General features: G+C 37.5%; 1 protein-coding gene across 4 annotated transcripts in view; it reads right to left on the reverse strand.

Moving 5' to 3' along the window:
- csnk1a1 (casein kinase 1, alpha 1) overlaps window positions 1-17,106 on the reverse strand; it is a 69,747-nt gene that overhangs the window by 29,878 nt on the left and 22,763 nt on the right. For 3 of the 4 annotated variants that reach the window (XM_028459436.1, XM_028459434.1, XM_028459435.1), the window contains exons 3-5: window positions 12,105-12,231; window positions 11,935-12,033; window positions 4,243-4,326 (exon numbers count right to left, since the gene is read on the reverse strand). In XM_028459436.1, the coding sequence (XP_028315237.1) occupies window positions 4,243-4,326; window positions 11,935-12,033; window positions 12,105-12,231 (310 nt within the window). The remainder of the gene's footprint in view (window positions 1-4,242; window positions 4,327-11,934; window positions 12,034-12,104; window positions 12,232-17,106) is intronic. The other variant, XM_028459437.1, reaches the window with a different exon arrangement.

A 17,106-nucleotide genomic window follows, 5' to 3' on the forward strand; every position in this document is an offset into this window, starting at 1 on the left:
GTTGAGAAAGGCTGGAGTCTCCAAAATACAACTTAACCTTTCCAGCTACATGCCGTTTACAACTAGAGAACTCACTCACACTGTCACTATAGCAGTGGAAACAATATGGTCCCCATGTCTTAAAAGCAAGTTAGCTTTGTACTATTTCTGTGTATCTGTTTTCTTCCCCATCTTTCGTCATGTTGACATTGTATAATGAGTATAATCTAAACATGAAAATAATACGTCATCATGTTTCCTATACAAAACGGAAATTATGTAGCAATGTGTGTAAATCCAGCATTTGTTTGCGATCTATTTTATTTCTGAACTATTAATTAAGTCGTGCATGTGTAATTACAACTCAGATACTAAAAAGTGATCAGGTGTTTACTGGGGGAGGGCATAGCCAGCACTGACGTTTATTCTACAAGGTCACTTAAAAATAAAACATTTCAGACACATTTTGCTACAAAACAAAATGTTTTGCATTGAAGCCCAAATGTATCACAAATTGTAATGCAATATTGGTTAAATTGTGCTCTGTTTTGTGGTATTTGGCACCAGTGATTGAGAAAAATCAACATTTCATTTTTTCTTTTTTTTAAAAAATAGACAAAATCGTAAATTGCCATTTTGGTAAAGATTTATCTATGTGATTTACATTTTGATGATTTTCAGCAAGTTCATTCTGTGTTCTTTTTTAATAATGTTTTATTATCAGACCTTTTTCAGGAAATGACTGTCAACTGTCAGTCTTCTTCAGAGGAGTCTGATGCACTTTGATGCGTCCTTATGAGTTCTTTCTGGGTGTGGCCAACTTGACAATTCTGTCAGGCTGGGCACACCCCCAGTTGCCCAATGGTCTCTGGAGAAGAGAGCCCCAGGTGTGGAAGAGTACATACATTTGGATTATTTTGCCTATGTTGCACATAGAAGTGCGCAATTTTGCTGCAAAAAAAAAAAATCCTCAATTTTTAAGTCCCATTTTTTTTGGTAAACCAATGAAATGATTAATAAGTAAATTAGCAGTAACACTGAACTGCACTAAGATAAAATAATGTTGTACAGTTGTTTGCTCTTCATCCTCGACTATAGCTTGTTTTCCATTACGGATTTTTGTGAAATGAAAGCTATATTTGTAAGTGTAAAATATAATTGCACTTTAAATGTGTTTCCATTGAATGTTACTTTGGGCAGCAGCTTCGCAACTCCCATGAAATCTCATCCCGCGAGACTTCGCCCCTGGAAGACGGACGCTCCAAACCTTCTTATAACACTCCGTATTCCTTTGTTGTTTCATGTCTAATGTGGTAGTATAATGCTAAGAAATGCCCCGCTCTCCTCTTCTGTCTAAACCAGAAGTCTGCAACCTGCGGCTCTGGAGCCTCCTGTGGCTCTTTGACTCTCTTACAAAGGCTCCCTTATAGCTTAAAAAAATTAAAATAAGCAATTGTTATTTTCTTACAGAGGGTAATAATAATTAATGACATTGACACCAAATAAAATCCTGATAACAATTTGTTAACCTAAAACAAATGACAAAGTGCATTAACTCCACCTTCCTACTTCACCTCCTGCAACATCTACAGACCATAAACTTTCCTTGCACCTATGGTTAACCTTACGTTTTAAATCCCTGGTAAAATAACTAAACCAACAAAATAATATTGTGTAAGAAAATAAAGATTTAAATTTTGTGGGCGAATGATTAATTCAACTGCCAACATGCCAGTTAAATATGCATGCTTGATATGTGGCAAGAAATGAGCAATTCGCATGTGATGACTGACATTGTGTGTTATCAAATTCAAGTTAATGTTTGTAGCCCTTCAAATTCATTAACTCAAAAAACATTATTTACATAACATTCAATATAATTTTAACTATATATAATTTTATACGCTGTAGTGTCTTCATTGAGAAAGTATTTTTTACGTCTAAAATACCTCCTCATGAAAGCGTAAAAACTTTTTATCAATATGAGTGTTTTTTCAAAATTTTGATTGTAGATTTTTCGCATTTCCAAGGGTAATGGAAACGCACCTTATGAAGCCTTTTCCAGGCACATAACTTGCTATTGCAATTTTTTGCAACATAATGCAGGCTTCCTTTAGCATCGCTTACATCCTTTTCTTTACACACATGGTGTGACATGAACCAGGTAGAGGAGAAGTGTCAGTTTAGTTCAGGAGCAGTTTGATCTTAAGTGGGCCACAGATTTTAGGCCAAAAAAAAAAAAGGAGCATTTTTAAGGTTAATGTGCCCGGGTTTCCTTTTTGACAAATGCATAATGTGTAAAATATGTAAAGCGACGAAGATATTCAAGAATTAAGTCCCTGCAGAAACCTCACTTTAAATTTCCTTGATATATTTTTTTTAAATGTTTGAGAAATTACAGGATTTTATTTATTACTTATTTATTTTTCTTCTCTTATAAATTTGTGATTGAAAATGACTGCCATCATGTGATATAAACTTGGGGAAACTGTAGCCCTACAAATATTATCAAGTTTCAATTCATGTGATTTTGGACAGGCTGACCTATCTACAATTTAATTATTTTGTAATTTACACAATAATAATTCTTTTCTCAATTGTCTTTACTTTTTCCTAAAGGCCACAGTGGATGCTCTAAAGGGCCGGATTTGGTCCCCGGGCCTTGAGTTGAACATGCGAGGTAAAGGGATGGGGGCAGCAGCTCATATACGTGCTGCCCAAACACATTAGGAGCTTCACTCTACAGGCCATAGTTGGAAGAGAAATTAATTCGATCATTTTACTTTTTCCAAAGTCATCCTAAATAATTATGATTTCAAATAAATGTATCAAGTAGGCGTAAAAGCAGAGGGATATTTAAAGAACATGGTGGTATAAAGGCAAATGATCATATTTTCATTCACAACATGTAGCATGAGGGGACATTAGAAACCCAGGTTGAATTGGACTATCAGGTATTTACTGAAGTATTACCATAGAAATTATTCCTTATTTACTGAATTTGAAATGGGCAGTTGCACTTTTTTTTATTTTTTTTTTAACTTTTATTGACAATTTTTAACCTGGGTTCCTGTTCATGCAATGTGACGGATTTCAACTTAAATTCCAGTTGGGGAAGCAGAAGCAGCAGCAGTGTAAACGCAGTGAAGCATGTAAGATACGGAGAGACAAACCCATCACATTTTCCACTAGCAGCATTTTCCACTAGAAAAGCTTATTTAAGATAGCACTGTCTTCATGTTGAAGGACCAGGACTGCCAGGACCTCAACACCTGACCTTCTGACTCAGTCCACCAGTGAAGTGTAACAGTGAGTCAGTGCACTAATAAGCTTTAAAAAAAAAATTGCTCACAATTGCTTACCAGTCCTGTTTGTTATTCCAATCAAAAACACCAAGTACTAAACTGCCACAGTTACTAGTCCAGCTTCAACTCCCTAAAAGACATCCACCGTATGACGAAAACAAACGATAGCTCTACCATGGCTGTGTTTGAAATGGCACACTTTGTACTATACACTACAAACTCAATGAGTATATGTAAGTATGGTTAGGATGATGAGCGTTCCCACCGAAGTATACTTCCAAGTTTCCCAACATGCATTTGGAACCTATAACGACAAAAACTAGAATCACACTGAGGCTAAATATCCCCACTGATTCTCCACCTTTAAAAGATCTGAAAGCATTTTAAGTGAGAGTAGTGCATAAAACTCAAGTAGATATTGAAAAGGGGATGTTTGATTTTCAGCTTGAAGCCGGTCCCAGGACGATTTTACATTCTGCTCGCAACGCATCATGTGACGGTTGAGTATGACTAGTGTGCCCACCGTGCATACTTAAATGTCCCCATATAGCATACATCTGGGTATTTCTCGCATACTCAATCTTTTCATATTATCTAATGTGAACGCACTACATACTCATTTTGACCTCAGATTTAGTATGAGTAGTATGTTAGTATGACATTTCAAACACAGCCCATATCTTCTATAACTTTGCTTTCTCTTCCACTGCTAAGAAATCATATTAATAAGAAAACTAGGCAAACATCTTCTTAGTGATGGCATGAGAGCTACTGACTGACACTCAGCATCTCTCTCTGTCACAAGATACACACAAGGTGATGAGTACATGTACTGCATATTAAGCAAGTGCAGGATGGGTGCTGTTGGTCCCGTTGACTTTTACCAGTGGAGTTAGGCATGATTGCGAAGCAACAACTGCTTGTTGTGAGGCAGCTGGTGTTGTGGTAAAGGTCACACCTGGTTTAATCCTGAGAAAGATGGGTCCTGAGAAGAGCTAACAGCCAAGCTTCGTTTCCTCTTCCCCACTGACGAGTCTAAACACTAGAGCAGACAGTAAAGGGGCAGGGGGTCAAAATTACACAGGCTCCATCCACCCTTTAATCACAGTCAACATGAGCACAAAAGGAACTTCAGTTTTTCTCCCGCGTGTTTCCCCTTTGCTTCACTTGTATTGAGCTGGGATTGCACAGGGTTGGCTTTAGTACAGATAGGATCCTGCAGGCCATCAGTCTAGAAGAGACCACAAGACTGATCATCTTCTTTCAGGACAACCATTAACAGATCGCTTCTGTACAATAACCACAGGAGTTTATGGAATGTGGGAAAACAATTAAAAAAAATATCAGCATAGCCATCGAGTAAGTCTTTGGAAACACAGAGGAAACGTCAAAGACAACTGTGAAACACTCAGTAAAAACTTCTGATGCATTCTCATCTCTCTAACATATTTATTTGGTCTGAGGTCACATGGAGCCAAGACTGTCTAAACTGTGATACAGTGAGATGCTAAAAACACACTACAAAAATACAGAGTTAGGAATAAACCAAAGACTAACTGGCACCAGGAAAGCCCGACAGTGAGAACAGTGTGTGAAGCAACAGAAAAACCAACTACACCAGGACATGATGACACTGCCCTACAGCGCTAACAAAAACTTTCCCATTACTGCATCTTCACCGTTTCTTCTCAACAAATACAAAGCAGCTCATCAACTGTAGGATCCTAATGTTAGTACTTATCAATGGTCATAGCATACATGATAACACTGACTAATATTTATGGTTGGGCATTAATTGAATTTGAACAATTCCGGTTCAGATTCCTTGCTTCGATACCGATTATTAATGATTCTCAATACAGATTTGATTAAGAGGCAATTGTACAACTTATGTATATGCATATACACACACACACACACACACACACAAAAGATTATATCATGCACAGGAGGGCGCATGTCAAACATGATCTTTGTACAAACACTCGGCACTTGTTATTTTAATCAAAGTGATGCCACACTTTAAAATGCTGCCACACACTGTTCATGGTTGCGTGGTAACAAACACTTTGGTGGTTTGTTCTTTGTTGGCGTTTGGCGGCTTCTTCTTCAGGTCGGCAGACTGTAAAGTAAGAATCGAAATGTAAAAAATTTAACGATTCCAGGAGAATCGGAAAGTTAGTCCCGGGAAGAATCGTACTTGATGCCCAACCTTACTAATGTTTACATTTAATCCAAGGATGCAATGGTGCTTGGTCAAATATTTTAGTGTTCCGACCGCACAGAACAATAATCCCTTCTGGAACGCAGGTTTTTAGATTTGTTATTCATTTTACATTTATGCTTCACAGGCCAGTGTGTGTGTGGGTGTGTTAATGTCCACTCACAAGCACACCAAAGGACCGCATTTCTAACATGTTCACATTTACCAGTTCTAGACGGGACAAAATGTGTTACATTTAATTATACATTTAACCCGTGCCATCCACCCCTTGTCCTTTGAGGGCGGTGGGAGCAGCGTCATAGAGCTGATCAGCTGTGTGCACACGTCAGCTGCTGCAGCTTATTACAATGAAACTCTGACAGATGTCAGACTCATGCTTAACTTTTTTAACACTCTTTATAACGTAAAGCAACAGTCTGATCCACTACAAGAGTAAATAACAAGTGAAACATTGATGACAAATGATTGACGACTAATGCATTTCTGAATGGAGGAATGTAAGTAGTTAATAAAAGCAGGCTTTCCACACAAACGTTTATCTGGCCTTAATATGCAGGGGAAATTCAATATTTTAACTGTAGCTCAGACAGAAAAACGTGTCCAATCTTCACTCTGCAATAATCTGATCAAATCAACCTCTTACATTGTTTATCTTTCCAAATTAAAAGTGAACTTTATCATTTTCATGGCTTTCAATGACATTTACAAGCATTAGGAAAACTCCATGTTCCATGATTTCTAAACTGCCTAAAAATAATGACATCATGGCCCAGTCCGCCTCCTTTGCTTCAGACCACCTTCATTCACAGACTACGCGCTTTTGGTTGAAATACGCGCAGTGGGTGTGTCAGGAACCTGGACCAGAGAATATGCGCAGGAGAGAAGTGCATAACTGCAGGCGCGTAGAAAAAAATCACTTAAGTCCAGACGGGAGAATATGGCCCAATATGCACAAAACACGTAGTGAAGCCGAACCTAAACCGTGGCCCAAAAGCCGAGGTAGGGACCACAGCGTGGGTTATTTGTATCGTTGAACCCCTCATTTCCTCCAAGCCAATGTTTTAAAAACACCTGCCAAGTTTGTGAACCGTTGCTAGTTTGGATGAGTACCTCAAACAGCACATGCGAAGTTCACCTCCATTGTCAGTTGCTTTTTCTTGGTGTTCATTTCATACATTAATTAATCCCAACCCACATTTCGCTGTGCACACTCAAAGCAGATTTAAAACGCTCTCTGGTGGAATTTGGGTTTTTAATTAAAAGGTGGATTGATAAAACAACACAATGATTATTTATCATGTTATCAATTATGAAATCCTGCCAGGGACTCATCATCGTGCTTAAATTTTTGAACTGTAAGAAAAGGAGTAGGTCAACATGTTCCAAATTAAATGCGCTCAGCTGTGTCCGTGTTTCAAAACGAGTCGGGTGGGTGGCCCGCATTGCTGCAGTGTGGAGTGGGCGCATTGATGAAACCTAGTCCAGGGCCCAGGGAAGCGGCGAGTTGGGAGCAGCGCGGCACTGAAAAGCTTGCAGCCCACGTGCCAGCTCCACCGCCAGGCCCTTCCATGCTACGGAGTTGCGGCCATGGCTCACCGACCCAGAGGAACGGCAAGGTGACACTGGTGCCAGAAATGCACATTGAAGGATAGGATACAGCACTTGATTGTTTTAAACACTAGTTTTTAATCCAGATGAGTGAATCTCCCGCTCATTAATTGTAGCTAAAGGGTTAGCTGCCGCTACCGCCTCCAACTGGTCTGTTGCTTCAGATGTCGGGCGACATGCGCAACTTTAATTTTTGTTCCGTGAGCAGCGGTAGTGTTCCTGGCATTTATTATGAAAAAAATAGTTATCAAATCGTCACGTATTGAAACGCAATTAATCTAATAATCGTTGAATTGGTACACTTCTAGTACTAATACAGCTACACCTTCTCTCTCAGAATATACAAAAATGCAACATTTACTGTTATGACGATGATTATTAATGTATTTTGAACGAAAAATCCCCCAAAAAAGGGAAAATGAAAAACATGAGAAATGTGTTCACAAAAAATGTTTTCAAAAACAAATATTTTTACATTTTTTCATGTTACTAGTAAAAAACGAATGAACAATAAATGATTATGAGAGAGGCAAGTGACAATGACCTCATGTAAAGGATTTAATAAAGAAAAAAAATTTATATGCCAAGAAAGAGTAACCTTTATATACTATAAATTAAAATAGATCAGATTTTTTTCTTACATACCCACAGGCAGTTATGTCCATAGGAAAATAGTAAAAAATTAGCATTTTTTTCAGATTTCAAGAGACTATCACTCAAGAACCAATACTTATATGTGACAAATCATTAATGATTTGAACAGTCTATGTACACAGCTCAAAGCTGATCAAATTACAGGGAGCTGAGGCATATGTTAAGTTGTTTACTGAAAGCACAAGCATGTTCCAGCCCCAATTTGAGGGTCTGGCATGTCCACCAGATTGGATGTATAGCAAATATTTTGTATTTTCTGAGAGAGTAGGTGGAGCTGTATTACTATACCAAATTAAATTTTTCTGATGTAGTTCCTGAGATACTGGAAGCTAAAAAAATGGAAGAAAAATAAGAAAGAGCAAAAAATCAACACATACCCCCCTCACTAAATTGTCCATATCTCAAGTATTCATCCAATCAAACTAAAAATTGACAGTGTGCCTATTGAATAATCGTGGAACAATGGTAAAAAAAAAAAAAATTCAATTCTTTGACATTGAAGTGTGTGGGTCATTAGTTGAAATGACATGGAATGGCCCAGATGTGCTCTTCAATCAGATAGGAATAAAAAAATAATAATAAATATGCAGATATGTGAATGATACATATGATCAATAGATTCAGTAACAATTCCAACATCACTGGACCGGTCAACCTACACTCTTATACACTTCTTTTTAAACAGAGGATGTAAATCCTTTACCAGGAAACAAGTTTGGCTATTAGCAAAAAATATGATCCACCTCAAATACATCTAAATACCACCTGAACCAAATAAAGTTTTTGCAAAGCTGAAATGGTAAAGTTCATCCTCTACTGTTGAAGCCAATACATTTCAAAAAAATGGAGCAACCCATTGCTCTGTTCAGTTGATAAGTATCAGGACAATGAGGCAGTGTTGACATCAATCCAGGCAGAGTTGTGGTGCTTTTAAAAAGCTAATAGATCACCTAGAGCAGGGATAACCAACTTCTATCCCAGCAGTGGCCACAAAAATGTGATCGTCTGAGGGTCACTTTTTCAACATTCATGTCCACATTTAGAATAGTGACAAATCTGAGCGATGATACAGTGAAAAAACATGGTTTTGTCTTTGTTTGCCATTTTTGTGTTTTGTGAAATTTTAGTGATTAGTACAGTGCCCGTCGGAAGTATGCATTCAAATAGTAGGAGCTTAAGTAGAGTTGTTGTCGTTTGGTGTATTTTTCTGTAATATATGTTTTTTGGAGTCATTTTGTGTGTTTTTGGAGCCTTTTGTATATTTTTGTGCATTCTGTTGTTTTTTGTGTACTTCCTGTATAAATATTGTTTAGTTTGTTTTATGTCATTTGCGCATTTTTTGTATAATTATCATTTTTTGTTGCCTTTGAAGTGTGATTCTGGAGTCATTTTGTATCTTTTTTTAAGTGTAGTTTTTTGTATTTCTGTTGTCTTTTGTATAAATATTTAGTTTAGTGTATTTTGAGACATTTTCATATTTTTGTTGTCGTTTGGTGTATTTAATATATGTTTTTTGGAGTTATTGTGTGTTTGTTTTTGGAGCCTTTTTGTATATTTTTGTGCATTTCTGTTGTCACTTTCATACTTTTGTTGTCATTTGGTGTGTGTGTGTGTGTGTTTTTTTTTTTGGGGAGGGGGGATCATTCTAAAAGTATGTGCACCAGTCCATCCACGTGTACCTGCCTAACTTTCACTAAACGTATCTATTTTCAGTTGATAGATGTAGTGGCAGGTGTGAAGTGAGTGAAGCTGCAGTAATCAGGTGACCTTCACTATGTAGCACAATCTCCATGTAAACACTTAGATCTGACTCAGAGCGTAACACTAGTCACTACCACGCTATGGATAGGTGTAACACAGACTGTAACCAGACTAAACTGTGGTTCGTTATACACTCAACACTCACATCCCTGCACGCATGTCACGTAGACGGTGATCGATAGTGAAGCGCACATGATCGACGTGTGTGTGAAACTCTCGACCTGGGATGCTAATCTCCTCCATTGCCTGTCAATAACTTCCGGGTGAGGTCTGTCCGGTCTAAACAGCAAACGGTCAAACTAACATGAAAATAAATGTTTTAAAACATCATCACCAAATAAGGAGCAGTAAAAAAAAGTATGTTTCCTCGAAAGAGAAGTCCACAGGAGCTCTGGCACACACCGAGGTGAGCTGCGCAGTGAAATAGATATAGATGGTGCACTACCACACCCTCACACTCTGAGGTCAAAAGCTGAATAGGTTTCACTTCTGGGACGTCCAGAAGTGAAATAAAATTAAAATAAACATTTTGAAATGATCAAATTACTCCAAAATAACAGATGCCCACACTCGGGGTATTTAGAAGCCGTTGACAAAGTTTCAGATCAAACAGGCATTGCGTCGGTGAGATAATCGCTCCACACACACACACACACAGACCTTTTTTGATTTTATAAATAGATTTGTGTACTTTTCTTGTCATTTTGTTTATTTTTGTTGTCATTTTGTGTATTTTGGGGAATTTTTTGTGTATTTTGGGGAATTTTTTGTGTGTTTTTGTAATCACTATTGTTGAACATCTGTGCATTTTGCCATTGTTTGGTGGGTTTTTGCAATTTGTGTGTGTATTCTGCACCTCAAATTACTTCTTAATACCTGAATAACAATTTTGCGGAATTTGTTGTAGGGGCTGCACAAAATTAGACCAGGGGTCGCATGGGCAACTGGCGGGCCTGCTGCCTAAGAGTGTAAATTTCTCACAGTAGAAAGTTGACATATTTTAACCTATTTTCATAATTTTTTCTTACCATATTTTTGCTTTTTTTAATGCATTTTTGCTAAATTACTCCCATTTCTCATCGCCAACTAACTCCAATGACTTTTCTGCACATTTTCTTCCACTATTAAGACATTTTCAGCACTTAATGTTGCACATGTAGACCCATTGTCACTTTTAACCTCAAACCTCAGCTTTTCATCTTGTTGGTTTAGTTCTAAAAACTAAAAAAAAGACTGACAAGACTCACAACAGTTCTTCATGTGTGGCTCCTCCATATCAGGTCCTGATTTAGGTATCCAGGCCACAAAACCGTAACAAGACAAAACAAACTTCTATTTATCTTATGTAGACCTGTCTATGCTGAGGAACCCTGAAAGAGCAAATGAAAGCATTTTCCTCTTTCTTGCTTCCTAACAACAATACAACAGCCAGAGAGGATTATTGTGGTTGGGACAGAGGCCCCTGTTTCACCAACATTAGCATCTGTAATACTGTAACCAGGCTATGAATACAGGGAAAGCTGTAATCACACGTGACTCAGTCTGATTCAGGTCCTCTCCACACAGAGATGGGTTGTAGTCTAAAGTCATTTATAGTTGTGTCCACACGACAACAAAGATTTGGAAGCCAAATACGGTAATTTCTGAAAACGGGTCGCAGAATGAGAAAGTCTGAATGTCAACCGCTGGGGCACCGTGCGGACTGCGTATATGCATACTCTGCAATCGATGACGCCATAGCACCACCTCTCTCAACATGCATGCGTGACCCCCACAACAACAAAAGTAAAAATGGCAACAAAGCAGACGCTCTACGTCGTCGGTCCACAAGCAAATCTTTTGCCATGTCTTTGTTGTCATCGCTTTCCTCTTTTTTTGTATGTCCTGTTTTTTTCTAACATGAGTTTTATGCGCATCCTCGGGTGTCTTCTTTTTCTGTATTTACGGCAGAGTGGTTTTTAATGTAATGATTAGATCCTCCCGTACGTTCCAGTGTAATGCTGACACTGCAGCACCGCCTTAAAAGTCATCTGGTGGTTCTCTTTATGGCCAAATAAAAAAATAAAAAATAAATTACTCCTAATTGAGACATGCTTGCAAACAGATGCTGCCTTTCTTTAGGTATCTTCTTCCCTGTTTCGGTGTGTTACAGCACCACATAGAGGCCTGGTATGATTATTACAGCGTTCGCCACCTTTTCCTGTGGATGCACACATAATTACCTGTTTTAGGGGAAAGTGTTTTCATTTTGTCTCCGTGTGGACAGAGCCTTAGACACTGGTTCAAATCATCATTAAAAAGAACCTTTTTTAAAAAAATTTGCCTTTCTAATAAAGTCTGACTGTATGTGGTTTGTTGAATGAAGACATGTCGATGAAAGTGTCACACATCGACAGAGCTTACCTTGTTACAATGACGCCCAATGCCCATAAGAAAGTTGTCTGGTTTGATGTCTCTGTGGATGAAGTTCTTTGTGTGCACGTACTCAATTCTGCTGATCATCTGCAGATCACATTTATGTCAAATGTTACATCGTACAGAACAAAAGGAGTGGAAGACCATGGGTTATGTACCTGGTCTGCCAGCATAAGGACTGTTTTCATGGTGAAACGGCGAGAACAGAAGTTAAACAGGTCCTCCAGACTAGGGCCCAGCAGGTCCATGACTAGGACATTGTAGTCTTTCTCTTGTCCATACCACCTGAACACAAAACAGAGTAAAAAAAAAAATCATTGTAGACATTTGAAGATGCTAAGACATTTAGCTTTCACACAGCATCAGGGATGCCCTGATTTGCTAATAGAATATTAGAAATAAAGTGACTGGTTATAGGGGGTATCATGTTTTTTTCAGGCACATAGCACCATTCTATAGCATAGTCAAATAACTATGCAACCTAATTTATTTTTTTTGGAAAATGCAGCATATATTAAAAAAACTTAATAAATTTCCCCTCTATCTCTTTAAGAAATACCAAGCTTGTCTGACGCGCCCATGAACACGCCCCCTTCAGTACTCATACAAACACGCATGGATGTTTACTTTGCGCTGTATTAGGCTACTTTCTACATTTTTACATTGCTACAATACATTAGAATGATTATCAAAGTGAAAAATGCTAATGTGCGGACGGAGATATCCATCCCTTGACACACACACGCACCCATGCTCCTGCTGCTATAGTAAAGAAAAGGGATTGCATTGTGTCTGTAATTATTAATCAACTTTCAAATAAAGCTCTCGTTTTAAAGCAGTCATCTGAAAACTCAGGCAGCTGCTATGATGAGCAGAGTAAACTATCAACACGCAGTTATCTCTCAGGTGTTTGCTGTGAATGCAGTTCATTTGACGGAGCTGGAAGCGGGAGAGGAGTACAATTTTTTTATTTACATTTTACATTTATTTTATTTTTATTTTAATGCGTAAACTAATGAGTACAGACAACATAAGCCATGGGTTTCTTACAAAAGTATTTAAAATAAGTAAATGAAAAGCTAAATCTGCGGAGGTGGGTGCTGTGGGCTGAACTAAGGAAGAGAACATAGGAGGGGATGGGGCTCTACTGTGGAGCGGTGGGCGGTAACTCGGCTGGTGACAAAAGGTCTGAGGCGTCTCCAGGAGGTGAGGGTGTTCTTAGGAGGACTCAGGGGTATTCACGCCTAAAATGGCTGCCGTCAGTTTTTAAAATTACTCAAACACGAATGAGCCAAGGCAACACTCCAGGCATTTTTTAATGAGGGAATGACATAACATGAAATAAATCTTGAAAAAGTCGATTTTACATAATACCCCCCTTTAATGGATGTTTTTTCTGTACAAACGCAATTTAACCACAGACAGTTCAGCCATCATCATATCAACGACCTTTAATTTAATTTTTTTCAAAAACTATATTCTGATATATGAATAGCAACAAAAAAAAATATGAAGTATTGATACCCACTTGGCAACAATTGCTTTAAAAAATATACTTTTGCTAAATGTTTAAAAGAAGCTGTATTAGTGTTGGACAAGCTCTGAAAAGATACCGGCATTGAAACTGCTTTTAGCATTGCAAATACATGCAAAAAGGCTTCGTGAAATTGTTTTTAGATTTCATGTTTTTTTCTTGCTTTTAAATTAATGCAAACTGAAGCTCTCATAAGTCATCACGGTATGAACTCACTGTTTCAGCTGTATCAGCGCTCTCCGTTTACACATACGCACACTCCATTCTAAAATGGACCACGTACCCTTCACCTGCCCTGAAACCAGCCACACTACAGGATTTACCGACACATGCTGTCCCTGATGAGATGAACAGACTAAAATAGCACACAACGTGTAGATAGTCATTGTGCTGCTGGGTGTAAATAAGACAACGTCTGGCATTTTGCTGCAGTTATTTTGACCCAGAATGGACTTTTTGGAAAGAGTTTGAGAAAGAAAATTATTGCAATATTTTGGTTTATAACACCCAGCCCTACATTGTGAACAGTATTCACCCAAACAAGAAAGGTTGAGGATTACAAACATTAGATAAGCAGGTTGTTACATGTCACGGCTGTATTTCCACAGTCCGTTTCCCTTCCCAATGCTGCTTAAACCAAGTCCGTAAAACAAAGCCTGATCCCTGCACAGATATACTTTGCACGATACACAACCATCCATAAAATGTTTAGAGTGGTGAATAAAACTAACAGTGCAGCAGGGTTTCTTAACATGACCAGGCATTCTTCAGCATGTTAGTCACTGTTTTCTACAGTTGAATATGAAGAATGGACTTTAACAGAGCAGCAACCTATCTATGAATATAATTTTTCAGCCAATCTGCAAATGTGAATTACCATTAAAATTAAATTAATACTGACTTTTATATTGTTGTCAACAGTGTTAGGGTAGTTACTCAAAAAACATTACTAGTTACTTCTGTCAAGTGTTGTTACTTTACTACTTAATGCATTAATAAAGTTACTTCACTAATTACTTTAGTTTCCCATTTCTTAATGGTCTGTGTAGACCAACATCATAGCCATAAACATCACTTAGCCTGTCTGCAAAGTGTTCATGGATTGATTGATTTCTACTTAACTCATCGAGTGCCATTCACGTCTATAGGTGTGAATTGTGTTTTTCGGCTGGGGTTGGTGACGAGGGTCTCCCGTATATGCGAGTATATTTCAGTGTGTGCAAGTGAAAATTTGATCTGGTCGCACCGTGCAAGTTCGTATGGGTGACCTTATTTGGACAGAGCAGCTGAGCATTCCGTCATGTCCCACAGAGTGCACTTCTTTCTCTCTCTCGCTCCGTGCTGCGGGTGAGGAGACATAGCGCGCTCACGCAACTTGGCAACAGGTAATGTAATGGTGAATGCGCCGAGTATAAACACCAACGTGCTCCTTAGGAGTGTGCGCGGTCCGCAAACGGAGCCAGGCATAACGAGGCTTTCACTGAGCAGCAGTAAAAAGGAAGCATGTGGCGAGCTCAGCGATAGATCGTACATGCTCATCAGAATCAGCATGGAGGAACAAGAACTGATAGGCTATGAAGCCAGGCCAGATGTTCAGCTGTGGTTCTCCCAGAACAGGGGTCTGCAACCTGCGGCTCTGGGGCATAATGTGGCCCTTTGACTCTTTTGCAATGGCTCCCGATAGCTTTAAAAAAAACTATTGAAATAGTTATTTTTTACAGAGGCTATTAATGATTAATAACGAATAAAATCAAGATATAACAATTTGTTAACCTAAAATAAATCACGTTGTGCAATGACTCAGCACCTTCCTACTTCACCTCCTGCAGCATCTACAGATCAACTTTCCTACACATGTGGCTAACCTTAAATTATAAATTCCTGGTAAGACAATTAAACCAACAAATACACTATTCTAGAAGAAAACAGAGATTTTAATTGCGTGGGAACAGATTCATTTAACCGTCAATGTGCTGGTTAAATATGCATGCTTTATGTGTGGCAAGAAAAGAGCAATTAGCATGTGTTGACCACATGAACACGTGTTATCAAATTTAAGTTACTTTTTGTAGCCTTTCAAATACATTAACTAAAAAAAACTTCTTTATATAACATTGTGTTCATGTAAACTGAGATGTGTAAGAATTTGAAGATCAAGATACTGTTTTATTTCTTGATGTCAATTGTCAAAAGAAACCCTTTATAAACTATTCAAAACAATGCAATTGAACTAAAAATAAATCTTGAATGAAATAAAGGAATAATAAAAATTAAGAAGAAGCCTATTAATTTAAATTCTGGTTCTATAGTAAACAATGCAAAACTGCATAAAAGTTATTTTTAAAAGTGCAACTGAAAATGTATTTTGTGCCTTAAAAAAAAAACAGAATAAAAAAACATTCATTTCACTGTATTTAGGTCAGATATTTGTTTGAACCAGCAGAGGGCGCTGGTAACCCAGTGGTCGGTTGGCACGCAGATATCTTGCAATGAAGAAGAGATGCTATGCTAGCAGACAGAGCTAATAGAAAACCGTGACTTTTACAGATATTCACGTAATATTTGAGATATTTTTTGGTGCTTAAGGGGAAAGGAATCATTTAACATGTTTAAAGGTAGAAGGCGGCCAGAAAGAAAGTATTAGCAGATTCCGCCTGCCGCCAACACTTCTGGATAGCTGGTTAAAAAAAGTACTGCGATTCAATTTTCACAGTATCGATGTGAATCGTGATACCTATGAATCAATTTTTAACTGCCTTACGATTAATCGTTACATCCCTACTTTTAATTGTAGCTCACTCATCATTTTAAACTACATTTTATTTTTGACATACATTTTTGTTTCAGTAGTGAAAATGTATAGAACAAAAAAATATGTTTAATGCATTATCAATAAACAAAATATGTGCACCTTTTTATAAAAAAACACATTAAAAGGACTTTTTAGAGTGATAAATATATATTTTTACTACAGGTACCATTTATTTATGGTTTTCTTTTTAATAAGCATTTGTTTCCTCGCAGGAGTTAAAAACTGATATTTTCTGAAGAAATTGATTAATATTTCTTTAAAAAAAGTTTTCAAAAATTAATGATGAAAACTGTTTTTTTCAAAAATAAAATTTTATAGAAAGCTTTCTCTCTCTCTCAGATACAAGTCTGTACATTATCATTTGATCAAGTTAAATTGATTTATTCTTTGAAGCATTAATATTTATGCAGTTGCAATGTCTTGATTTTAATGACATTGGTAGACAGAAAGAAATGCAACGGTACTAATAAATAATGGAATCATTATTTCGTTTTCAGCCTTAGTTTCCTAATTTTTGGCTTTCTGTATACAATAAAAAATAAAATACTGCAAAATCGACAACAGAAAGAAACCAAAACCAAGTCTCCAAAAAATGCACAAAATGACAGGGGAAAAGAAAAAAAAAAAGGACTCAAGAAAACCTAAATCGACAACATAAAATATTGTAAACTCTGACATGACATTATTGGTTCTATTTGCTGTTGGTTTTATTATTGCTTTTATGTGTTGAAATATTTTTTTCTACCTTTGTTTTTGTAGCACTTTGAGATTACCAAATGTAAAGTGCTTTACAAATTTAAGTATTATTATGATT

The sequence above is a fragment of the Gouania willdenowi genome, chromosome 10 (genome assembly GCF_900634775.1).
Source record: "Gouania willdenowi chromosome 10, fGouWil2.1, whole genome shotgun sequence".
Lineage (NCBI taxonomy): Eukaryota > Metazoa > Chordata > Actinopteri > Blenniiformes > Gobiesocidae > Gouania > Gouania willdenowi.